This window comes from Tursiops truncatus, chromosome 3, assembly GCF_011762595.2.
Source record: "Tursiops truncatus isolate mTurTru1 chromosome 3, mTurTru1.mat.Y, whole genome shotgun sequence".
NCBI classification, from domain to species: Eukaryota; Metazoa; Chordata; class Mammalia; order Artiodactyla; family Delphinidae; genus Tursiops; species Tursiops truncatus.
The window spans coordinates 143,472,095-143,498,206 of NC_047036.1; the positions used below are offsets into that span (position 1 = coordinate 143,472,095).

Consider the following 26,112-nt stretch of genomic DNA (forward strand, 5'->3'; position numbering starts at 1 on the left):
TGATTTCACTTTCAGATTTTCATCATTAGTGTATAGGAATGCCAGAGATTTCTGTGCATTAATTTTGTATCCTGCAACTTTACCAAATTCATTGATTAGCTCTAGTAGTTTTCTGGTAGCATCTTTAGGATTGTCTATGTATAGTATCATGTCATCTGCAAACAGTGACAGCTTTACTTCTTTTCCGATTTGGATTCCTTTTATTTCCTTTTCTTCTCTGATTGCTGTGGCTAAAACTTCCAAAACTATGTAGAATAAGAGTGGTGAGAGTGGGCAACCTTGTCTTGTTCCTGATCTTAGTGGAAATGCTTTCAGTTTTTCACCATTGAGGATGATGTTGGCTGTGGGTTTGTCATATATGGCCTTTATTATGTTGAGGAAAGTTCCCTCTATGCCTACTTTCTGCAGGGTTTTTATCATAAATGGGTGTTGAATTTTGTCGAAAGTTTTTTCTGCATCTATTGAGATGATCATATGGTTTTTCTCCTTCAGTTTGTTAATATGGTGTATCACATTGATTGATTTGCGTATATTGAAGAATCCTTGCATTCCTGGCATAAACCCCACTTGATCATGGTGTATGATCCTTTTAATGTGCTGTTGGATTCTGTTTGCTAGTATTTTGTTGAGGATTTTTGCATCTATGTTCATCAGTGATATTGGCCTGTAGTTTTCTTTCTTTGTGACATCATTGTCTGGTTTTGGTATCAAGGTGATGGTGGCCTCGTAGAATGAATTTGGGAGTGTTCCTCCTCTGCTATATTTTGGAAGAGTTTGAGAAGGATAGGTGTTAGCTCTTCTCTAAATGTTTGATAGAATTCGCCTGTGAAGCCATCTGGTCCTGGGCTTTTGTGTGTTGGAAGATTTTTAATCACAGTTTCAATTTCAGTGCTTGTGATTGGTCTGTTCATATTTTCTATTTCTTCCTGGTTCAGTCTTGGCAGGCTGTGCATTTCTAAGAATTTGTCCATTTCTTCCAGGTTGTCCATTTTATTGGTATAGAGATCCTTGTAGTAATCTCTCATGATCTTTTGTATTTCTGCAGTGTCAGTTGTTACTTCTCCTTTTTCATTTCTAATTGATTTGAGTCTTCTCCCTTTTTTTCTTGATGAGTCTGGCTAATGGTTTATCTATTTTGTTTATCTTCTCAAAGAACCAGCTTTTAGTTTTATGGATCTTTGCTATCGTTTCCTTCATTTCTTTTTCATTTATTTCTGATCTGATTTTCATGATTTCTTTCCTTCTGCTAACTTTGGGGTTTTTTTGTTCTTTCTCTAATTGCTTTAGGTGCAAGGTTAGGTTGTTTATTCGAGATGTTTCCTGTTTCTTAAGGTGGGCTTGTATTGCTATAAACTTCCCTCTTAGAACTGCTTTTGCTGCATAGGTTTTGGGTTTTGGGTCGTCGTGTCTCCATTGTCATTTGTTTCTAGGTATTTTTTGATTTCCTCTTTGATTTCTTCAGTGATCACTTCGTTATTAAGTAGTGTATTGTTTAGCCTCCATGTGTTTGTATTTTTTACAGATCTTTTCCTGTAATTGATATCTAGTCTCATAGTGTTGTGGTCGGAAAAGATACTTGATACAATTTCAATTTTCTTAAATTTACCAAGGCTTGATTTGTGACCCAAGATATGACCTATCCTGGAGAATGTGCCATGAGCACTTAAGAAAAATGTGTATTCTGTTGTTTTTGGATGGAGTGTCCTATAAATGTCAATTAAGTCCATCTTGTTTAATGTATCATTTAAAGCTTGTGTTCCCTTATTTATTTTCATTTTGAATGATCTGTCCATTGGTGAAAGTGGGGTGTTAAAGTTCCCTAGTATGAATGTGTTACTGTCGATTTCTCCTTTTATGGCTGTTAGTATTTGCCTTATGTATTGAGGTGCTCCTATGTTGGGTGCATAAATATTTACAATTGTTATATCTTCTTCTTGGATTGATCCCTTGATCATTATGTAGTGTCCTTCTTTGTCTCTTCTAATAGTCTTTATTTTAAAGTCTATTTTGTCTGATACGAGAATTGCTACTCCAGCTTTCTTTTGGTTTCCATTTGCATGAAATATCTTTTTCCATCCCCTTACTTTCAGTGTCTCTAGGTCTGAAGTGGGTCTCTTGTAGACAGCATATATATGGGTCTTGTTTTTGTATCCGTTCAGCCAATCTGTGTCTTTTGGTGGGAGCATTTAGTCCATTTACATTTAAGGTAATTATCGATATGTATGTTCCTATTCCCATTTTCTAAATTGTTTTGGGTTCATTATTGTAGGTCTTTTCCTTCTCTTGTGTTTCTTGCCTAGAGAAGTTCCTTTAGCATTTTTTGTAAAGCTGGTTTGGTGGTGCTGAACTCTCAGCTTTTGCTTGTCTATAAAGGTTTTAATTTCTCCATCAAATCTGAATGAGATCCTTGCTGGGTAGAGTAATCTTGGTTGCTGGTTTTTCTCCTTCATCACTTTAAATATGTCCTGCCACTCCCTTCTGGCTTGCAGAGTTTCTGCTGAAAGATCAGCTGCTAACCTTATGGGGATTCCCTTGTGTGTTATTCGTTGGTTTTCCCTTGCTGCTTTTAATATGCTTTCTTTGTATTTAATTTTTGACAGTTTGATTAATATGTGTCTCGGCGTATTTCTCCTTGGATTTATCCTGTATGGGACTCTCTGTGCTTCCTGGACTTGATTAACTATTTCCTTTCCCATATTAGGGAAGTTTGGAACCCCTATAATTCGAATGTTGGTGCGTTTAATGTTGTCCCAGAGGTCTCTGAGACTGTCCTCAGTTCTTTGCATTCTTTTTTCTTTATTCTGCTCTGCAGTAGTTATTTCCACTATTTTATCTTCCAGGTCACTTATCCATTCTTCTGCCTCAGTTATTATGCTATTGATCCCATCTAGAGTATTTTTCATTTCATTTATTGTGGTGTTCATCATTGTTTGTTTCATCTTTAGTTCTTCTAGGTCCTTGTTAAATGTTTCTTGCATTTTGTCTATTCTATTTCCAAGATTTTGGATCATCTTTACTATCATTATTCTGAATTCTTTTTCAGGTAGCCTGCCTATTTCCTCTTCATTTGTTTGGTCTGGTGGGTTTTTATCTTGCTCCTTCATCTGCTGTGTGTTTTTCTGTCTTCTCATTTTGCTTATCTTACTGTGTTTGGGGTCTCCTTTTTGCAGGATGCAGGTTTGTAGTTCCCGTTGTTCTTGGTGTCTGTCCCCAGTGGCTAAGGCTGGTTCAGTGGGTTGTGTAGGCTTCCTGGTGGAGGGGACTAGTGCCTCTGTTCTGGTGGATGAGACTGGATCTTGTCTCTCTGGTGGGCAGGTCCACGTCTGGTGGTGTGTTTTGGGGTGTCTGTGGACTTATTATGATTTTAGGCAGCCTCTCTGCTAATGGGTGGGGTTGTGTTCCTGTCTTGCTAGTTGTTTGGCATAGGGTGTCCAGCACGGTAACTTGCTGGGCGTTGAGTGAAGCTGGGAGCTGGCGTTGAGATGGAGATCTCTGGGAGATTTTCGCCATTTGATATTATGTGGAGCTGGGAGGTCTCTTGTTGACCAGTGTCCTGAAGTTGGCTCTCCCACCTCAGAGGCACAGCACTGACTCCTGGCTGCAGCACCAAGAACCTTTCATCCACACGGCTCAGAATAAAAGGGAGAAAAAGTAGAGAGAAAAAATTAGTAGAAGTAGGAAGGAAGGAAGAAAAGATAAAGTAAAATAAAGTTATTAAAATAAAAAATAATTATTAAGAAAAAAATAAAAACGGACGGATAGAACCCTAGGACAAATGGTGGAAGCAAAGCTATACAGACAAAATCTCACACAGAAGCCTACACATACACACTCACAAAAAGAGGAAAAGGGGGAAAAATCATAAATCTTGCTCTCAAAGTCCACCTCCTTAATTTGGGATGATTTGTTGTCTATGCATGTATTCCACAGATGCAGGGTACATCAAGTTGATTGTTCAGCTTTAATCCGCTGTTTCTGAGGCTGCTGGGAGAGATTTCCCTTTCTCTTCTTTGTTCTCACAGCTCCCAGGGGCTCAGCTTTGGATTTGGCCCCGCCTCTGCGTGTAGGTCGCCGGAGGGCGTCTGTTTTTCGATCTGACAGGACGGGGTTAAAGGAGCCGCTGATTCGGGGGCTCTGGCTCACTCAGGCCGGGGGGAGGGAGGGGCACGGAGTGCGGGGCGAGCCTGCCGCAGCAGAGGCCGGCATGACATTGCACCAGCCTGAGGCGTGACGTGCGTTCTCCCGGGGAAGTTGTCCCTGGATCCCAGGAACCTGGCAGTGGCGGGCTGCACAGGCTCCCGGAAGGGAGGTGTGGATAGTGACCTGTGCTCGCACACAGCCTTCTTGGTGGCAGCAGCAGCAGCAGTCTTAGCGTCTCCTGCCCGTCTCTGGGGTCCGTGCTTTTAGCCGCGGCTCGCGCCCATCTCTGGAGCTCCTTTAAGCAGCACTCTTAATCCCCTCTCCTCGCGCACCAGGAAACAAAGAGGGAAGAAAAAGTCTCTTGCCTCTTCGGCAGGTCCAGACTTCTCCCCGGACTCCCTCCCATCTAGCCGTGGTGCACTAATCCCCTGAAGGCTGTGTTCACGCCGCCAACCCCAGTCCTCTCGCTGCGCTCTGACCAAAGCCCGAGCCTTAGCTCGCAGCCCCGCCCGCCCCGGCGGGTGAGCAGACAAGCCTCTCAGGCTGGTGAGTGCCAGTCAGCACCGATCCTCTGTGCAGGAATCTCTCCGCTTTGCCCTCCACATCCCTGTTGCTGCGCTGTCCCCCTCCACCACCCGCAGTCTCCGCCCGCGAAGGGGCTTCCTAGTGTGTGGAAACCTTTCCTCCTTCACAGCTCCCTGCCATTGGTGCAGGTCCCATCCCTATTCTTTTGTCTCTGTTTTTTCTTTTTTTCTTTTGCCCTACCCAGGTACGTGGGGAGTTTCTTGCCTTTTGGGAGGTCTGAGGTCTTCTGCCAGCATTCAGTAGGTGTTCTGTAGGAGTTGTTCCACATGTAGATGTATTTCTGGTGTATCTGTGGGGAGGAAGGTGATCTCCGTGTCTTACTCTTCTGCCATCTTCCCCTCATCCTCCCGCAATTTCTTTATTCATTCATCCATCAGTGGACAGTTAGGTTGTTTCCATATCTTAGCTATTGTAAATAATACTGCAGTGAACATAGAGGTGTATATATTTTTTGAATTAATGTTTTGGCGTCCTCTGGATATATACCAAGAAGGGAATAGCTGGGTTCTCTTAAATTTTTTTAATCTGTAGTTTTCCCTTTCATCACTAGCTCATTTTCCCCAGTCTTACTGAGAAATAATTGACTTACATCACTGTATAACTTTATGACATACAGCATGATAGTTGATTTACTTATATTGTGAAATAATAATTAGCACAATAGATTCAGCTAGCATTCATCTTCTCATAAAGAAACAATAAAAAAGAAGAGAAAAAAGGAAAATTGTGATGAGAACTCATAGGATTTAGTCTTTCAACAACTTTCCTGTATATCATACAGCAGTGTTAACTCTAGTCATCATGTTGTACATTACATCCCTAGTACTTATTTATCTTGTATCTAGAAGTTTGTACCTTTCCACCACCTTCATCCAGTTTCCCCTTTCCCCACTCTCTGCCTCTGGTAAACCTCAAGCTTGATATGTTTTTCTATGAGTTTGTTTTGTTTTTAGTTCCACGTATAAGTGAGATCATACAGTGTTTGTCTTTCTCTGTCTGACTTATTTCACTTAGCATAATGCCTTCAAGTTCCATCATGTTGTTGCAAATGGTAGGATTTCCCATTTTTTATGGCTCAGTAATATTTCATTGTGTGTGTATATATATATATATATACACACACATATATATACACACACATATGTATATTGTATGTATTTGTATATATATGTATACATATACATACATATATATATACACACACACACACACACACACACACACACACACATACTACAGTTTCTTTATTCATTCATCCATCAGTGGACACTTACATTGTTTCCATATCTTGATTATGCTGCTATGAACATGGGAGTGCAAATATCTCTTTGACATAGTGTTTCCATTTCTTCAGATACATTCTCAGAAGTAGAATTGCTGGATCATATGGTTTAATTTTTAATTTTTCAGGAACCTCCATACTGTTTCCAGTCCCACCAACGTTGCACAGCGGTCTCCTTTTCTCCACATCCTCACCAGCATTTGTTATCCCTTGTCTTTTTGATGGCCATTCTAATAGGCATGAGGTGTTATCTCATTGTGCTTTTCGTTTGCATTTCCCTAATAACCAGTGATGTTCAGCATTTTTTCATGTATCTGTTAGCCTTTTGTGTGTTTTCTTTGGAGAAATGTCTATTCAGGTCCTTTGCCCATTTTTTAATTGGATTATTTGGGCTTTTTGCTATTGAGTTGTATGAGTTCTTTATGTGTTTTGGATATTAACTCCTTATCAGATCTACTGTTTGCAAATATTTTCCCCATTATTTAGGTTGTTTTTTCACTTTTATGGTTTCTTGTGCAGAAGCTTTTTTTTAGTTTGATGTAGTCCCACTTGCTTATTTTCCATTTTGTTACTTGTGCTTTAGGTGTCATAGCCAAAAACTCATTACCAAGACCCATGTCAAGGAGCTTTATTCCTGTTTCCTTATAGTTTCAGGTCTTACATTTAAGTATTTAATCAATTTTGGGTTAATTTTTGTAAGTGGTATAGATATGGGTCCAGTTTCATTCTAGTACATGAGAATATGCAATTATCCTGGCACCATTTATTGAAAAGACTGTCTTCTTCCATTGAGTATTCTTGGCTGCTTTGTCAAATATTAGTTGACCATATATGCAAGGGTTTATTTCTGGGCTGTCAGCTCTATTCCAATTGTCTGTCTGTTTCTATGCCAGTACCATACTGTTTTGATGACTATGGCTTTATAATATAGCCTGAAACCAGGACGTATGATGCATCCTGCTTTTTTCTGCTTTCTCAGTATTTCTTTGGCTACTCGGAGTCTTTTGTGGTTCCATATAACTTTTAGGAGTGTTTTTTTCTATTTCCATAAAAAAATGCTATTGGAATCTTAATAGGAATTACATTGAATCTATAAATGGCTTTTGGTAGTATTGACATTTTAACACTCTTAATTCTTCCAGTCCATGTACACAAGATACCTTCCATTTATTTGTGTTTTCTTTGATTTCTTTCAATGTCTTGTAGTTTTCAGAGTAGAGATCTTTCACCTCCTTGATTAAATGTATTCCTAAGTATTTTTTGATGCTATTATAAGTGGGATTTATTTATTTTATTTCTTATTCAGAAAATTCATTGTTGGTGTATAGAAATGCTACTGGTTTTTGTTTGTTAATTTTGTATCCTGCAACTTTACTGAATTTACTGATTAAGTCTTAACATTCTTTTTTTGAGTCTTTAGGATTTTCTATATATAAAATCATGCCATTGGCAAATAGGGACAATTTTACTGCTTCTTTTCCAGTTCTGATACATCTTCTTTATTTTTCTTCCTGATTATTCCAGTTAGGACTTCTAATACTATGTTGACTAGGAGTGGTGAGAATGGGCACTCCTGTCTTGTTCCTGATCTTAGAGGAAAAGCTTTCAACAGTTTTCCATTGAGTATGATGTTAGCTGCGGGCTTGTCATATATGGCCTTTATTTTGTTGAGCTGGGTTTTTTCTATGCCTATACTGTTAAGAGTTTTTATCATGAATGGATGTTGAGTATTGTCAAATGCTTTTTCTGCATCTCTTGAGATAATCATATGATTTTTTCTTTTATCCTATTAATTGGATTATCACATTGATTGATTTGCATATGTTGAACCATTCTTGCATCCCAGAGATAAATCCCACTGGATCATGGTGTATGATCATTTTAATATGCTGCTGAATTTGATTTGCTAGTATTGAGAATTTTTGCATCTGTACTTATCAGGGATACTGACCTGTAGTTTTCTTTTCTGATAGTGTCCTTTTCTGGTTTTGGTGTCAGGGTAATGCTGGCCTTGAAAATGAGGTTGGGAAAGTGTTCCCTCCTCTTTGATTTTTTGGAAGAGTTTGAGACGAATTGGTGTTGATTCTGCTTAAAATGTTTGGGAAAATTCACCAGTGAAGCCATCTGGTCCTAAGCTTTTCTTCATTGGGAGATTTTTGATTACTGATTCAATCTCTTGACTAGCAATTGGTCGTTCGGATTTTCTATTTCTTCCTGACTAGCAATTGGTCATTCAGATTTTCTATTTCTTCCTGATGCAGTTTTGATAAGTTGTATGTCTTTAAGAATTTTTCCATTTCTTCTAGGTAGTTCAGTTTGTTGGTGTATAGTTATTCAGAGGAGCCTCTTATGATCCTTTGTATTTCTGTAGTATAAATTATTAAATAATGTGTCCTTATTCATTCATAATTTTGTTTATTTGGGTCCTCTCTGTTTTTTCCCTAGGTAGTCTAATTAAGGGTTTGTCAATTTTGTTTATCATTTTAAAGAACCAACTCTTTGTTTGGTTAACCTTTTCTATTGTTTCTCTCTTTTCTATTTTATTTATTTATGCTGCAATATTTATTATTTCCTTTATTCTGCTAACTTTGGGCTCAGTTTGTTCTTCTTTTTCTAGTTCCTTAAGGCACAAAATTAGATTGTTTATTTGGGATCTTCCTTAATGTAGGTGCTTATTGCTATGAACTTCCCTCTTAGAGCGGGTTTTAATGCATCCCAGAAGTTCTGGTATTTGTGTTTCCATTTTAATTTGTCTCTTTTTATTTCCCCTTTAGTTTCTTCCTTAATCTATTGGTTATTCAGGAGAGTGTTTTTTAATTTCCATATGTTTTTGAATTTTCCAGTTTTCCTCTTGTTATTGAGTTCTAGTTTCATAGCATTGTGGTCAGAGAAGATATTTGGTATGATTTTAATCTTCCTGAATTTGCTAAGACTTGTTTTGTGGCCTAACATATGGTCTATCCTAGAAAATGTTCCACGTACACTTCTGCCATTGTTGGATAGAATGTTCTATGTATGTTTGTTAGGTCCATTGGGTCTATAGTGTTGTTGAAATCCTCTGTTTCCTTTATGACTTTCTGTCTGGATGATCTGTCCATTTTTGAGAGTGGGATATTCAAGTCCCCAACTTTATCCTATTATGGTTTATTTCTCCTTTTAGCTCTGCTAGTTTGTGCTTTATATATTTACATGCTCCACTGTTGGGTGCATAAATATTTATAATTGTTATATCTTCTTGATGTATCTACCACTTTACCATTATATAATGGCCTTCTTTGTCTCTTTTTAACACTTTTAGTTTGAAGTCTATTTTGTCTGATATAAATATAGCTACCCCTGCTTTTTGGGGGGCATGGGATTACCATTTGCTTGAAAGTTTGCAATGCCTTTTTTTTTTTTTTTAAATATTTATTTATTTATTTTTGGCTGTGTTGGGTCTTCGTTTCTGTGCGAGGGCTTTCTCTAGTTGCGGCAAGCAGGGGCCACTCTTCATCGCGTTGCGCGGGCCTCTCACTATCGCGGCCTCTCTTGTTGTGGAGCACAGGCTCCAGATGCGCAGGCTCAGTAGTTGTGGCTCACGAGCCTAGTTCCTCCGCGGCATGTGGGATCTTCCCAGACCAGGGCTCAAACCCGTGTCTCCTGCATTGGCAGGCAAATTCTCAACCACTGCACCACCAGGGAAGCCCTGCAATGCCTTTTTCCATCCCTTCATTCTCAGTCCATCTGGGTCCTTATGGCTATAGTGAGTCTCTTATAGGCATCATAACATTGGCTCTTGTTGGTTTTATTCATTCAGCCGTTTCATGTCTTTTGATTGGAGAATTTAATCTGTTTACGTTTAAACTAATTAATGATAGGGACTTAGTATTGTCATTTTATTCTTTGTTTTCTGGCCCTTTTGTGATCCACTGTTCCTTCTTTCTTTTTCTGCTGTCTTTGGTATTAGTGACTTTGACTTTCTCTCATGTTCCTTTGTGTAATTACTATAGATTTTTACCTGTACTTACTATGAATCCAGATGAGATCCACCTTGTGCAACTGGCTGATTTCTCTTCAATTATTTTAATCTATGGTTTCTCCTTCCATTTCAACCTCTTTTTTTAGGTTTTATGATTTATTTGTTGAAGAAACTGTATTGTTTGCCTGTAGCATTTCCCATAGTCTGGCTTCTTTTCTGATTGCACACCTGTGGCTGTTTAACATGTTCCTCTGTCCTGTAGCTCCTATAAATTGATAGTTGGACCTTGAGGCTTTCTAGGTTCAAGTTTGATATTTTATCTATACCAACTTTTTTGAGGTTTAACTGACATACAATGTATACAACATAATGATTTGATATTTGTATATATTGCAAAATGATGACCAGTAGATCTAGTTAACATCTGTCACCATACATAGTTACAAATTTTTTTTCTGGTGGTGAGAACTTTTAAGATCTACTCTCTTAGCAACTTTCAGATATACAGTACAGCATTACTAATTATAGTTACCATGTTGTATATCACATCCCTGTGACTCATTTATTTTTTAACTGAAAGTTTGTAACTTTTGACTTTCTTCACCTGTTTGGTCCACCCAGCCCCTGCCTCTGGCAACCACCAATCTGTTCCCTGTACAAGAGCTTGGCTTTTTGTTTTTTGCTTTGTTTGTTTTTATTTTTTTTAAATTCTGCTTATGATCATCTTTGTTTCATAAACACTTTAAAAACATTACTTAGATTTCTCCAAAAAATTTTTTAATTAATTAATTTATTTATTTTTGGCTGCGTTGGGTCTTCGTTGGTGCATGCGGGCTTTCTCTAGTTGTGGTGAGCGGGGGATACTCTTCATTGCACTGCACAGGCTTCTCACTGTGGCAGCTTCTTTGTTGTGGAGCATGGGCTCTAGGCGCGTGGGCTTCAGTAGCTGTGGCTCACAGGCTCTAGAGCGCAGGCTCAGTAGTTGCGGTGCATGGGCTTAGTTGCTCTGTGGCATGTGAGATCTTCCCAGACCAGGGCTTGAACCCATGTCCCCTGAAGTGGCAGGTGGATTCTTAACCACTGTGCCACCAGGGAAGTCCCCAAAATTTACTATTTATCACAATGAAACATTGAGGCATTTAGAGCAAATGATATTCCTATTTACACAGATTTTTAGATCCACATATAGGTGAGATTATACAGTATTTGTCTTTCTTTATCTGACTTATTTCACTTAACATAATGCCCTCAAAGTCTATTCATGTTGTCACAAATGGCAAGATTTCATTCTTTTGTACGGCTGAATAATATTTCATTGATTGTATATCACGTCATTTTTATCCATTCATCTGTCGATGGACACCTTGGTTGTTTCTCTATCTTAGCTATTGTAAGTAATGCTGCAACGAATATAGGGGTGCATATATCTTTTCACTGTTGATGTTTTTGTTTCCTCCAGATAGATACCAAGAAGTGGAATTGCTGGGTCCTAGGGTAGTTTTATTTTTAAGTTTTTGAGAAACCTCCATCCTGTTTTCCATAATGGCTGCACCAGTTTACATTCCCACCAATAGTGCACAGGGTTCCTTTTCTCCACATCCTCTTTTTGATGATAGCCATTCTGACAGGGGTGAGGTGATATCTCATCATAGGTTTGATTTGCATTTCCCTGAAGATTAGTGATGCTGAGCATCTTTTCACATACCATTGGCCTTGTGTATGTCTTCTTTGGATAGATGTCTATTCAGTTCCTTTCCCCATTTTTTAATTGCGTTCTTTGGTTTTTGGCTGTCAAGTGGTATGAGTTCTTTATATACTTTGGACATTAGCCCCTTATCCGATATATGATTTGCAAATATTTTCTCTCATTCAGTAGGTTTCCTTATCATTTTATGAATGGTTTCATTTGCTGTGCAGAAGCTTTTTAGTTTGATGTAGTCCCACTTGTTCCTTTCTGCTTTAGTTTCCTTTGCTTTGGGTGTCAAATTCAAAAAAACATTGCAATGACTGACGTTCAGGAGCTTATTGCCTATGTTTTCTTCTAGGAGTTCTATGGTTTTAGGTCTTATATTCAAGCTTTTAATCCATTTGAGTTCATTTTTGTGAGTGGCATAGAGTGGTACAATTTCTTTTTCTTTTTCTTTTTTTTTTTTTCACATGTGGCTGTCCAGCTTTCCCAACCCATTTATTGAAGAGAGTGTCCTTTGTCCATTGTATATTCTTGGCTCCTTTGTCATAAATTAATAGACTATGTATGCTTGGGTTTACTTCTGGACTCTCTAATCTACTCCATTGATCTTTGTGTCTGTTTTCATGTCAGCACCATACTGTTTTGGTTACTATGGCCATGTAATATAGTTTGAAATCTGAGCATGTGTTGCCTCTAGCTTTGTTCTTCTTCTCAAGATAGCTTTGACAGTTCAGGGTTTTGTGGTTCCATACAGGTTTTAGGAGTGTTTTTTCTATTTCTGTGAAAAAATAGCATTGGAATTTTGATAGGGATTACATTGAATCTGCACTTTGCTTTGGGTAGTATGGACATTTTAACAATATTAATTCTTCTAATCCATGAGCATAGAGTATCTTTCCATTTATTTGTGTCTTCTCCAGTTTCTTTCATCACTTTCTTGTCATTTTCAGTGTACAGGTCTTTCACCTCCTTGGTTAAATTTATTCCTAAGTATTTTATTCTTTGATTTTTTTTTTTTAAGCAAGACAGCTTGATAGATGGTTCTCTCTTCTTCTGTCTGGAGGTGACTAATGTCAGCCTGTCTATTCTTTTGTGATTTCAGCAGCATTGATGCTCATTGCCTAGATTCATTAGGTCATTAGGGATTGCAAAATGATATTTTAATTCTGTCATTGCTTCTTTATTATTTACTAGCTAGAATACTTTTATATAGAGATACTTTCTCATTAACTACTTGGTTATTTGAGGTACAGTTCAAATAAGAAAGAAAGGATAAATGCTTGATTCTTTCCCTTTATTTACCAGTTTTCAACCTAATAAGTTGACTCTCTCACATCCTCTCCTGGTGGCAAATCAGTGTTTTTAAATACCATTATGAACTCACAGGATGAAATACCTCTAATATATCCATTGAAGTTATTATCTTTCCTCATAGTCAAATTGTCTCATCTTTGGTCAGTGGAAGCTTCTTCAAGCTGATTCCCAAATTCTTTCGACGTGGCCCTAGTAGATTGTATTTCCTTCCTTGCTATCTGATGTGATCAAATCCCCTGATCTTCTGTTGTTCATTTCTTGTTCCAGCCGTTTCTTCAAGGAGCCCTGATTCCTGTTAATGAGAAATAATATTTCAAGGCCACCAACCAGGCACTAGCACTTCTCTTTGCTACTGAGTTGGTCATTGTTTCTTGGAATTTTCAGAGGACAAGCCAGTACATACATGGGTTTTTTTAAAAGATAAAATGTACCTCTCCTTCATTTCAACACTCCTGTATCTCAGGATTTAAAAAAAGCTGTGGAGCATCCCCAAAGGTGACACACATAGTTAAGAATTTAATGTGGAAGGAACAGCCATAACAATGCCTCATGTTTCTGAAGCGGCGTTCCAATTAAAAATGTATGGCATCTCGGCGTTTTGTCTCCTCTATCCTCACGACATCTCTCTGAGAAACTGAGGCTTCACTTGCTCTGTTTTACACACGGGGGAGATGGAGCCACGAGGAAGTGTGAGCTGGAACAGAACTGGAACTAAAATCCTTCTTCTCCCACCCCTCTCTCCTATTTGTCCATGTGGCAAATGCAGGATTTTTATAGTTTTTGGATTCTGTTCCCCACTGAATTGCCATATAATTGGCAGGCGGTGTCCCCATGCCTGCCTCACTTGGAACTCTCTGGAATCCTCAGTGAATGTACAAAGTGCCTCAGCTAACACAAGCTGTCGCCTCCAGAATCTCCTTATAAATGAGCCACAGGGCTTCCATAGGTCTTTCTCCTAGTGAGTGAAAATAAATAACACAAAATATAGCGAATGCAGGCCGTGAACAGGCTAAGGGAAACGGTCTCCTGTCCATCTCTAAAGGAGCGTTGTATTCAGTTTCTAAATGATTCATCTCTTCCCTCCCCATCGCTGGGGTCATTTTTGAAAACCAACTGTTCATTGGAAAGTTCTTTCTATCCCCACAGACTATGACTGTGTAAAGTTTCAAGGTTGAGTTCAGCTTGAAATTTGAATTTAATATTGTATGGAATCACAAGGAGAAAAGCAATCAGCCTGCCTCGAGTGAGTTTTTTGAGCTGAATCTGTATTACCGTGAGCACAAGTTTCTCATTCCTGCTGGAGGGCTCTGGAGTAATCAAGGAAACTCTCTCATCTCCCACTCTGCCCCACCCCCTTTTATCTTTCAGTGTCTGTCGGGTTTGAATATGAGACCTGCCCCAGTCTCATCCTGTGGGAGAAAAGGACAGCCCTCCTTCAGGGATTTGAGCTGGACCCTTCCAACCTCGGGGGCTGGTCCCTGGACAAACATCACATCCTCAACGTTAAAAGTGGTACGTGAGCACATTTCCTTTTCCCAAATACGGCCTAGTCTTGCCTCTGGAACCTTCTCTCCGGCCTTGACATTTAAGTGGTAGCCGCCTCCCCTTCCCGTAGCTCTTTTTCATCAAATGACCAAAATACTCGTAAATGTCAAGGAATGTTGAGCTGTTTTTTTCCAGACCATCCACCTTAGTGTACCTCACAGTTCTTCTTCAGTGATCTCTACAAATGTTATCTTACCCCGTACCATGGCCTTGGGGTTTCCCTATCCTATGACAGCTCTCTCAGCATCATGAGGAAGTTGGGGAGCTCCCCAAAGTTGCCGTTTCCTACTGTTTCTCTTCCCTCTGTCACTTCCCCTCATCCTCAGTAAGCCTACAGAAGTGTCCTCCCCAGAGGGCTGCAATAACTGCCCCCATTTACTGCCCCTGCCCCAGGAATCCTACACAAGGGCACTGGGGAGAACCAGTTCCTGACCCAGCAGCCCGCCATCATCACCAGCATCATGGGCAACGGCCGCCGCCGGAGCATTTCCTGTCCCAGCTGCAACGGCCTTGCTGAAGGCAACAAGCTGCTAGCCCCAGTAGCTCTGGCTGTTGGAGTCGATGGGAGCCTCTTCGTTGGTGACTTCAATTACATCCGGCGCATCTTTCCCTCCCGAAACGTGACCAGCATCTTGGAGTTACGGTAAGTGACTGCACAGAAAACCTTCTTTTGCCCTATTGCTCCCAGTGCTACGAAACTTCCTTGGGTAAATGGTGGGGTTCTTCAGAGAATACAGATTCTGTGTGACGGGCTGAGGTTTAAAACCTAGGCCTGGAATCAGATAAGGACTAGGGGAAATGCTTTGTGTGTCTATAAAACACTGCATGTGTATCTAGTACAGTGGTCGACACCTGCCTTACAGCAAAGGAGAAAGCCTTCAGTCAAGGTGCTGGGGTGGGACCTGGGTAGCCGTGTTGTATAAAACCTTCACATGTGAATCTGACACACACCAAATAGTGAAAGGACCACTACTTGAAGCTGATGGTCCATTTCACGGGTTTCTAAAGTGGTACTTCTTAAAAATACAGATTCCTGGAGCCCACCCCCGGGGGCACTGGTTCAGTAAGTCTAGAGAAGGGCCGAGGCATCTCTTCTCTTTGACAGGCTCTGGAGAAGAGTCTGACGCACATCCAAGTTTAAGAACCTCTGACATTCATTTATTAGTTCAGGCATTTATATTGAGCACCTCTGTGTGCTGGCTCACTATGAATTTTCTGGATATCTGTGCACACTTACTAGGATCTGACTTAGAAGTACTGCATAGGCCTTGCTAGGTAACTTCTGTCCACCCCTGGGAGATTCCTCCTGGCCATTGCTAGCTACTGAGTCTGAAGTCCAGGTCTCTGTGCTGGACAAAAGCTCTTTGAAACTCTCTTTTCAGGAAAGTTGATTCTAGGCCCTCAAACCTAGAGAGGGATCTGTGAGTAGAGGGAGAAATGCAGTCTATAAATAAGGGAAATAATTCATTCAACAAGGCAAATATATACTATGTGCGGAACTGTCTGGCGAAGGGAAAAAAACCCAAAACAAACAGAGGAACAAGCAAAGCCTCAGGTGTGTTTGTGGTCTGACAGGGAACTTCAAACTACATCATGTGGACAAATTAAAAATTTTTCAAGAAGCACTAAATGCCATAAGGAAATTCTAACGGGGTAAGAAATAGAACCGTGGTGGTGGGAAGGAGGGAGAAAGAAGCTTCGTAAGATAAAGTAGTCAGAGAAACCCCTCATCCTAGGTGATATTTGAGGTGGGACCTGAATGATGAGATCAGCCACGTGAAGACCTGGGGAAAGAGTATCCCAGGCAGAGAAAAGTTGTGCCAAAGCTCTAACATCAGCAAACAGCCTGCTTATTTAAGGGACTGATGGAAGTCCAGTGTGGACTTCTGAGAGTGTCTCAGAGTGGGGCAGAGAGGTAGATAGGGGACCAGCGCTTCAGGGTCTGAATGACCATGTCGACACGTGTGAATCGTATTCTGCTTTTAAATTGATTTTATTGAAGTATAGTTGATTTACTGTGTTGTGTTCATTTCTGCTGTAGAGCAAAGTGATTCAGTTATACATACATATGCATTCTTTTTCTTTTCCATTATGTAATGCACAGCCATTGGAATTTGGAAGTAGGAAGGGGGGTGGAGCTGACATGATCTGATTTGCATTTTTTAAAGAGGACTCTGGCTATTGGGTGAAGAATGGACTGTTGGGGTGTAAGACTACAGTTGGGAGCTGTAGCAATTGTCCAGGATTTGGGGGATGGTGACATGGACTAGGGTGGTAGCAGGGGAGATGGGGAGCTTCCAACTGGAATATATTTTCGAAGTAAATCTGATAGGAATTGTGTTTATAGGGTGTAAAAAAAATGAGGGGAAAAAAGAGAGAGGAGAGAAGAATCAAGGGTGATGCTGGGATTTTGACCTGAGCAACCAAATGGGCGGTGGTGTTTTCTGAGGCAGCTTCAGCTGCCAACTGAAGGACTTAGAAGAAGTCACAGGGCGCACCTACATTCTGTGTGTCTGAGGCCCCTCCTGGGGGAGAGATTAGTGCTCTGACCACCAGAAAGTGATGCTGAGTGTTCTGAGGAGCTGAGACCGTGCCGGGCACTGGGAGGGGTAAAAGGAGAGAAGAAAACCCAGCTTCCACCCAAGAAGGTTCCAGCCTCTGTGATCAGTGATCCAGGATGTGTTTACCAAGCATTAGGGTTGGTCAGGCCCATGCTGGGCTCTGAGGGTCCAAAAGGGGATGAAACCCAGGCTCAAAGAGCACCCATTCGAGAGTGAGAGATGGGGACCTGGGCAAGAAAAGGCAACTCAAGCTGAGTGTTCTGGAAGAGCCAACAGCCAACCATCATGGAAACACAGAGGGGGAGGCCATGGGGTAGAGTAAGAGGGTGTAATCATTGAAAGGCGAACAGTGAGAGGAAGAAGGACGCAAAGTGGAAGAGGCTGGATAATCCTCAGTCCGTCCAAATGACAATCAGACAAGCCACCCTCCTAGAGCTCCCCAGCTAGGTCCCTTTCCTAATACGTTTACTTCCTTTTTTACCCTAGTAAAGCATCTTCTTCGTAGGCATCCTCTGGGCAGTGGAGAGCCGTGAAAGCAGGCAGCGAAGGGGGTGGAGCTGGCGCTGGGCTTTTCCATGAGGGCTGCATGATTTCATCTGGCATTTGTCACCCTCCACATCTGGACCTGGCTTCTTTGTCACCTCTCTTCCCGCTCAGAGCCACATCAGCCCTTGCCTGCCCATCCCCGCCTCCACACCTTGACTCACTCTACTTAAAATACCTTCTCTACCTCGTCTCCCTCATCAGTTCCATCTTTAAGACTGGGCTCTTCCATGAAGCCCAGTCTCCCCAGCAGAAATAATTCTCTCCCTCCCCTGGGCCACTTAACTCTAATTTTCCACAAAGGTGACACCATCGACTGCCTTGTTTTTTAGCTATTTCTGCAAGTCTGTAGGGCCCCAGGGTGTGAACTTCTGTAGAGCCGGCACCTTTGACATCTTTGCCCCTTGATGCCCAGAGCGGTGCCTGGCCCACAGGAGGGGGGTCAAGACATGTTGCTTGGGTTAAAGGGGACGAAGACCAGCATCCACCGTTTGGTTGGAGTTTGTCCCTGATTCCACGTCTCTGAAGTTGCAGGGGCCACAACATCAATGGTACAAGCTAAGGGCCCACGTGGTGACATTGAGGACAGCTGCGGAGAAGTGTAACTGTCAATTTCCCTTCACGGCTGTGATTTTTTTTTTCCCCCTTTTTAACCGCCTTTGGACTCGCTCTTGTTTTATCAGCCAGGTATCCAGGCGATTAGAAGTTAAGCTTTAACAAGAACACTGGTTTGATTCCTCTTTTCTTCCCACTACATACCGGAAAACAAAGGGATGTCAATCCCCTCTCTTCAAAACAGTAACCAGCAAAGGGCGGGGAGGTGGGGGGCCATGGGCGGGCAGGGAGAGACCTGTCGTGCTGCTGTCTTTTCTCCAGTGTGAGTTGGCAGCTGAACGATCCAGTTTTGGGAGTCGGTGCCCGTCCCTGTCTCACTTACGCAACCCAGAGCTGACCCTCCGAACCCGAATTTTATTTAAACGTTCACTCTCCTTCTTCCTTGCTTCTTCCTTTGCCTAACCAAAACATGCAGGGGCAGAGTTCTACGTGCTTGAAAAACTTCTGGTGGTAGAAGGAGCCTTATTCCTAGGTAAACCGGTTATCACCTGGCAGCTCCAATTCCACTGGCATTCAAGACATTTTCAACACCCACCTCCCCAGAAAGCCTGATACCCCACCTCTAGGAGCCCATTTCCCTTCTCATAACTATCACCCTCTTCAGATGGTCCTTGGGAAACCCAGGCCCTGGGGAATAGAGTAAATCTGTCAGTCACTCACATCTTAGGGTGAACTTTGGTCAGCGGGAAAGTTTTCCTTTCTCCCCCCATTTGAGACTATCTCAAGACGTGAACCCCAGTGTGAGGCAGTAAATGATGACGGACGGGACAGTGTCGCTCTGCCTTTTCTTAACTTGGCCCCTTTCCATAAACATAAGAATCTCACACTTTCCTTCATGTTTGAAATTCTACTTTTCTTTTCATTTTCCCATTATAAAATTATATTATGATATGAACTATGCTTTTTTTCCATCTAAAACACTTCCTCATGCTGAGATTCTGACGGAGGTATTGGGGTAGGTCAGCAGCATCATTGCACCAGGGAGGATGTTTAGGGGAGGGAATGGTCCAGCCCAAATGTGTGAGTGCTAGAGAGGGAAGAGACGCAAGAAAAGTGGGAGCCTAGGAAGGCGGGCAAGGGCAGCAGAAATTGAAAGTAAGCTTCCCCAAAGGCCAGCTTTGCCTAAGAGTACAGCTCCAACAGACCCTGCTTAATGCCAACGTAGAACATTAGGGAGGAGAATGAGATTGTAGTCAGAGAGGAATGCTTCCTCTGTGAGGTCAGGGTATAAACATGGAGGTCAGGAAACAAAATATAACACAGCACCTACCCAGAGTAACAATGACAACGATATTTCCATACAATTTTGGACAGTTCTTGGCACTGTGTTCAAAGCTCTTTCACCAAGGAGGTACCCAGGTTTCATGGGGCCTGAATCTTATGCAATTTGGGAATGAAACTGACTATTATTTAGGATAAGAAAAGAAACCAAAACAAATTGCAAACTTTGAAAGTCTGACAATTAGTGCAAACATCACAACATCCAGACAAATAACCTAAAATTTGTTGTTAATTAACTATTACACTTCCACGATATATGACTTCTCCATTGAGCACGCCACTTTCTGTAATGATGCTAGGTGAGTTGGCATGATAGGGCAGGAGGATTCCTGAAAGCCGTGAGTACCAGAATGGCCAGCAACCATCTAAAAGATGGTAGAAGGACCACGTATGAGCTGCATAAGTACATCCGCCTAAAACTGAACTATATGTATCTCAACTCACTTCTCTTGAGTTAGAACTAAAACATACAAACAAAAACTGGTGGCTCCAACTCCACCCTGTTCTGTGGCACAGAGGGATAGAATTGGAATGAAAAGAGACAACAGTCTCATCTTATTGCAGCTTTGTGATTCTGAGCAGAACGTGAGGGATTGGAACTCATCCAAGGCAGGGTCTGGCAGCGCTAAGGGAAGCAGCCTATTCCTTCCTCCACTCAAGAACCCATTTTTCCAGCCCTTACTCTCTCCGGGGCTCTCTACTAAGAATCAGCTGTATGGAGATGAGTCAGTCATGTCCAGATTTACTTACTCGCTTCTGTTCACGATGAAGCTAGGAAGACAAGCACACACACATAAATCACAAGACAGCCTGCTGAGAGCTCCCTGAGACGAGCGGAGAAGGCTTGGGGAGACCCTGAAGGCTTTGCAGGGAGTCATTGAGACTCCACAGTGTGAAGAGCTAATCCTTCTCAGTTCTCAAATCCGAGACACCACTTTTTCCTCAAAGGGTTGGTTTCTTTGAAGCCATGGACGCAAAGCCTAGGCCTGTCCCTTGTAAGTAGGGCACCTATGCTCTTCTGTTGGGTTGGCCCAAAAGTTTGTTTGGTTTTAAGAAAAATAAAAGACCTTTTTCATTTTCACCAAGGACTTTATCGAACAAAGGATTCATGAACTGAACGAACATTGTGGCCAACCCAATACACAGACTGACTCACCGGTGCTCTTATCTGGGTTTGTTGCCTGCTAAACACCCACTCTGCTAATGGCCTTGGTCTGGAATCGCGGTGACCTCAGCCTTTCTCCAAAGTTCAGATCTACATGATCATTTGCACTCTGCAGTCTCAGTGACTTAGTCACCCCTGCCTTCTCCTTCCCCCAACACAGGTATTATATTAATCAACTTAAAGCAGATGTTCTTAGCAAAGAAGTAGGTCGGGTCTGCAGACCCAAATCCCAACCAGTCTTTTGACAAAATCTTGACTGAAAAAAAGTGGAATCGATATTGCAATAATTAAGAGCCAAATATGACTACCACTGGCGGCAGATAACATTTCACTTTCATTAAGCAATATAAAATAGATGCGAGAATTCCTGGCTGCCACCCTGACACACCAGGCTTTGCAGAATGAATCTTAAATTGCACTATGTCAGTCAGAGCTCAAGAGTTATCAGCATCATTTAATTAACTTTTTTTTTAATGTAAAAACTAACATGTTGGAATAAAATATAAAAATGTAATCCCTGTGCAAACCCACCACTAATGATGGCCCCTGGCAGAGACCCGAGCCGCACCCAGGCAGGAATCAGGGCATTAAACCCTCTTTGTTCCTTCCTTGAAGCCTCCTCCCTTAGCTGGAAGGGAAAGAGGGGTCAGGGGTTTCTTCCACGTTGGCCTAGGAGCCTCAGGAGTGGGGAGCACTTTTCTATTTAAGGCCCTAGCCTCTCTCCTCTTCTCCTCAATGCCCTTAAGATTCAGCCACTCTCCTGTTGAAACTGACGTGTATTTTTATTCTTAAAAGAAAACAGAAGCAACACTTTGACTAGTTTTCCGAAAAAGAATGTGAACTGGAGTCTTTGGCTCCAATTACGAGAGGATGGTAATCGCCTGTGAGTTTCACTGATGGGTGTTATCTGTAAGAAAGAATGCACACTTGGGGGCCCACGCGGGCGAGGGAGATGGGGAGAGGGGAGGGGGCAAGGAGCAGAGCGAGGAAATGGTTGAGACTCTCAGGGTTCAACAGGGTGTTTGGCAAATGCAGTTGGCTGTGGGCAGGGCCGCTCGCTCTCTCGGGTGGGACAGACTCTGTAATGCACCAGTGGCAAGTAGATGGTTCAGGCATCACCACACCCAAGGCGGATGTTCCAAAGGCGTCCCAGCACTCTTGACGGCTGAGCTTGAATTTGGCCTCAGAATCCTCCCACTCCCGCCCTCCCAGCAGCCATTACCAATCGATAGGTGTTGGCACTCAAGAGGTAACCTGCGTGCCATCCCTTCATTAGCCTGTTTCACCTGTTGCCACCTGTGTCACGTGACGCCCCATTGCTGGTCAGAGAATTCAAGCTTTCTTGTCTAGATTCTCCAATGGCTGGGAGGAATCCAAGATCAGAGGAGCTTCCCAGATAATTGTGCTGGGAGCCGTCAGCTAGAAGGGAAAAAAAAAAAGAAAAAGAGTGCCTTTTGGGGGGGAGCCCATTATACAAGAAACGAAAATGTTATGTTTTCTTTATCATCAGTTCTTCCGCTAACTGTTTGTTCTTTTTCCTTCTGTTTTCTTTCTCTAAAGAAATAAAGAGTTTAAACATAGGTAAGATGAAGAAGTCTTTCTCGTATAATTCGATATGGTTCGTTTGCTACCTTGTGTTTGCTTTTTGTTCTGTGCTTTCTTGTGTAATGTTGTATATTTTTATGTACCAAACATAGTAACTTTTTATGTGCTAATTGTGTGTTGTGGATATGATAAGCTTTAGCAATTATGAAATTCAGTCAAAAAGGAACCAAATAAGCTGACAGTAATTAGAATTTCCGGAAGATGCAAGTGCAAGGTAATGAACCCTCAGCAAACTTTCATCCCGACTACTCAGTGCGGTCCATAATTGGGCTAAACATTTGAGGCAAACTTCTAGCTTTTGTAAATGCTGGACTGGGTTCACAAAAGCTTTAATGAACTGGAAACGGGTCAAAAACTCATTTTCAAACTCCTTAATGATTTTTTTTTCCCCTGGATATATGGTCACTTTAAAAAAGAAAAACAAGTTAATTGCCCATCTGCTGGTCAGAATGAATCCAACAGTCAGATGCATTGGAAATTGCCATGGAATTCAGTCACTTTTAAGTATTATGAAGGGTGTGAACCGAGTACTTTTTGTTTAAGTAGGCTTTGTCATGCTCTGAGAAGATCGCCTAAACCATATTGGTCCAATTCACATATATGTGCATGTTGCTCTGGGGAGCTTCCTGTTACAACGTTAGGAAAACTCCAGGTTGCACTAAAATGGAAGAAAAGTGACCTTCTTTTTATTTGGAAGAGGAGGAAAAAACAAAGCAATGTATTTTAATACTCAAGGGAATCCTTCTCTTCCCTCCTTGAAATGAAGTTGGCAGAGGCTCCTGCGTGATGTTAGGTCAAAATTAGACAAAGAATAAAGCCGTACAAGATCATCAAAGTCGGTGCAAAAGCCTCGCGTACGAGTCCTCTGCCTCCTCCATCTCAGGCACACCCAAATTGGCTGGTTTTAGACACCCCCCTTGGGCCAGATGTTTTCAAAGGCAGCAATGCCCCGGAAGGACACCCGCTTCAAACTTCCACACTCCATCTGACCTTTGCCATAGCCCCAGTGTGAAAGCATGGCCATCCATCTCCCTGAGCTCCTCTGCAAGAATGTTGATTGAAATGAGTTATGAGGCCCTGGGAAGAATGGGCTCCCGGCAAGAACTGACCCCACCCCCTCAACGGGCTGCTCTTCTGCCGGAGATTTTGAAAAGCCTCCTTGAATTGGGCTCCCTAGAAAGCCCAGAATGAATTATCTTGCTCACAGACAGGCACAGGTGTGCAGTGCCCTGATTCTTCAGATGATGGTACCAGCTCCTGTGTGGTCAGTGACAAAGCACAGCGTCTAATTAGAAAATGGCATGAATTTTTTCCCTTTCTGCCCTAATTTGTTTTGCGTGTATAGATAGTCTCTCAAGACTTAGTAGGCGAAAAAAGAAGGAAGGAAGGAAGGAAAGGAACCCAGGTAGCCTACTCTCCCAGACCTGTTATCTAGGCTGGAATTTTAGAAAGACCTTGATTCTCGTTGATATGCCTTAATAGCGACCTGAGGAGAGGCTGGAATGAAAGACGGTCTCGAGGCACAAACTGTTCCTAAAAATGGCTTCCTTGTTCTTCTCTTCCTTAACTCAGGCAAGAACCCAAATGGTGGTGTTTTCATTAGTAATTGACCAGCTACTGTCTACAGGACAGATGTATCCAACACTACCATCGCCCTCACCTTCCCTTCACCTTTCCCAGCTCCTCTCTTCCCATAATTCCAAACTACAGTTGAAAAATAACTGAAAAAAGGGAAAAAAAAAAAGACCTGTGCTCATTTTAGGCATGTGGCGCCAAAACCTAGTCTCCCACACTAGGACAGAGAGGCGTCTGCTGCTTGCATCCTAGGGGCAGTGATGCTAATCACCAGTGTGGGAATAGCACGAGTACCCATTCTGGTCTCAGCCTCCAGCCAGGGACAGACAGTGCAGAGGGATGACAGTGTAGGGTTTGAGCCCAAAGGGTCGTGAGTGATGCTCTGGTTTGACTTCTTTATTACCCCAGTAAGGAATCTAGGACCCATCGTGGCCAAAAGACTTCCCTAGGTTCGCCATCTGGGTCCAAGTTGAGTTTAGAGTTTCCTGTGTCTTAGTCCTGTGCCAAGTTTACAGATCTTACCCTGTCCTCGTCAGCAACACATAGGACAGCTGGACGCACGGCAGAGAAAGAGCTCCAGGTCTCTGAGGCTTCTTGCTCTCCTAATTCATTTCCCCCACCCTGAGGGATCTCCCTCCTAGTGTGTCTTAGGGTCCTGGCAGATCCTGGGCCATGCCTGTGACCTCACTGTTACCCAAGATTTGAAAACTACATCTCCTTCCTTTACCATTCAGATTCTGGACGTGATATCGGCAAGATATCACATGTCATCACACAAGATACCAACTTTGTTCATATCCACACCGAGGAACAGTAGAGAAGATCTGAGGCTGAGGACTGGGGATGGCTCTGGGGAGCCGCCCATCACAAAGTTAGGAAAACGCCAGGTTGCCCCAGTATTCATGATCTAGTACTTTGGAGGCACTGAGGAAGCATAGATTAAGAAGAGGAGATCGTCCCGTGGAAGTGTTCCTCAGCCCCCCTTGCGAACATAGTAAACCCACGGGGTAAAGAAAGGAGGCTGGCACCCACAAAACACGAACACAAAAGCAGTATCAGAGTGAGATCTCTCGCAACGGCTAAATGAAGCAATGGTATTCTAGCATGAAGGGAAGTGATGAATTCTCTGGTAGCGTGAGGAGCTTAAGTCCAATTAGAAGCAGCTAAGAGCCATGATATGTTAGAACACTAACTTATTACGTTAGATTCTTTCCAGTTCACTAAAGTGGAAAGACAGCGGAGGTGGGTAGAGTCTTGCTGGGATTTCTGTCATCTCTTTGATCCAGGAGGCCAGCTGCATAGCCCCGTCTCATTCCTCTCTGTGCTTCTTCTCCTAAAGCAACAACCCAGCACACAAGTACTATCTGGCGGTGGACCCCGTGTCCGGCTCTCTCTACGTGTCTGATACCAACAGTCGGCGAATCTACCGAGTCAAGTCTCTGAGCGGAGCTAAAGACCTGGCTGGGAATTCAGAAGTCGTGGCAGGGACGGGAGAGCAATGCTTGCCCTTCGACGAAGCCCGCTGCGGGGATGGAGGCAAGGCTGTGGATGCCACCCTGATGAGCCCTCGAGGTAGAGTCTGCAGAGGAAGAAAGCCCTTCCCCAAAGAGAGCTTGCCACACGCGTGGCTCCCTCCCTGTTGGAACTGAACTAAGCCCAGGCCGTCCCAAACACAGCTTCCCCTAGAATAATTTAACTCTGCTAGATGGCTTTGATGTGTGGGTGAATGTTTCTTAAAGAAACCGGATTTGTTTATTTGAGGTACACTTCATCACCCGCAAATGTCTTTAGTTTACAAATGGAAAGTGGGGTGGATTGCTCCTGGAGATTGCTGGCTGCCGCCAGTCACAGAGAGTCAGAAGGAAATGTTCGCTCCGCGAGCCAGAGTGCCAGCTGTGTGGGCTGCAGACAGAAGAGAGCCCGGTAGGAGGGCCTCCAACCACTCTGCAGCTGTTCTGTTAGATAATAGTGTATCTAAAGTCAAGAGCACAGTACCTGACATTTTGCAAATGCCCCATAATGGTAGCAATTAAGAACAGGTATCATTTCCAAGGGCCTGGATTTGGGGGCGGGGTGGGGGGGTGCAGTTCTTGGCCCTGACGGATCTCTGTTTGAAAAGGACTAACTGAAGTTTAAGGGCATGTTAAAAAAAAAAAAGAAAGAAAAAAAAAAGAAGAAAAAAGAAGGTTAAGGACCCGTCATTTGGAGGTCCAATTCTTGTTAGCATTTTTAGCTATGCTGAAAGCACACAGC

General features: G+C 42.4%; 1 protein-coding gene across 7 annotated transcripts in view; it reads left to right on the forward strand.

The window, feature by feature from the left end:
- The window catches only part of LOC101336875 (teneurin-2), a 465,743-nt gene that overhangs the window by 375,490 nt on the left and 64,141 nt on the right, over positions 1 to 26,112 (forward strand). For 5 of the 7 annotated variants that reach the window (XM_073802778.1, XM_033853543.2, XM_033853546.2 and 2 more), the window contains 4 exons: positions 14,338 to 14,481; positions 14,908 to 15,157; positions 22,240 to 22,260; positions 25,199 to 25,431. In XM_073802778.1, coding sequence (XP_073658879.1) covers positions 14,338 to 14,481; positions 14,908 to 15,157; positions 22,240 to 22,260; positions 25,199 to 25,431 — 648 coding nt within the window. The remainder of the gene's footprint in view (positions 1 to 14,337; positions 14,482 to 14,907; positions 15,158 to 22,239; positions 22,261 to 25,198; positions 25,432 to 26,112) is intronic. The other 2 variants (XM_073802777.1, XM_073802779.1) reach the window with 1 other exon arrangement.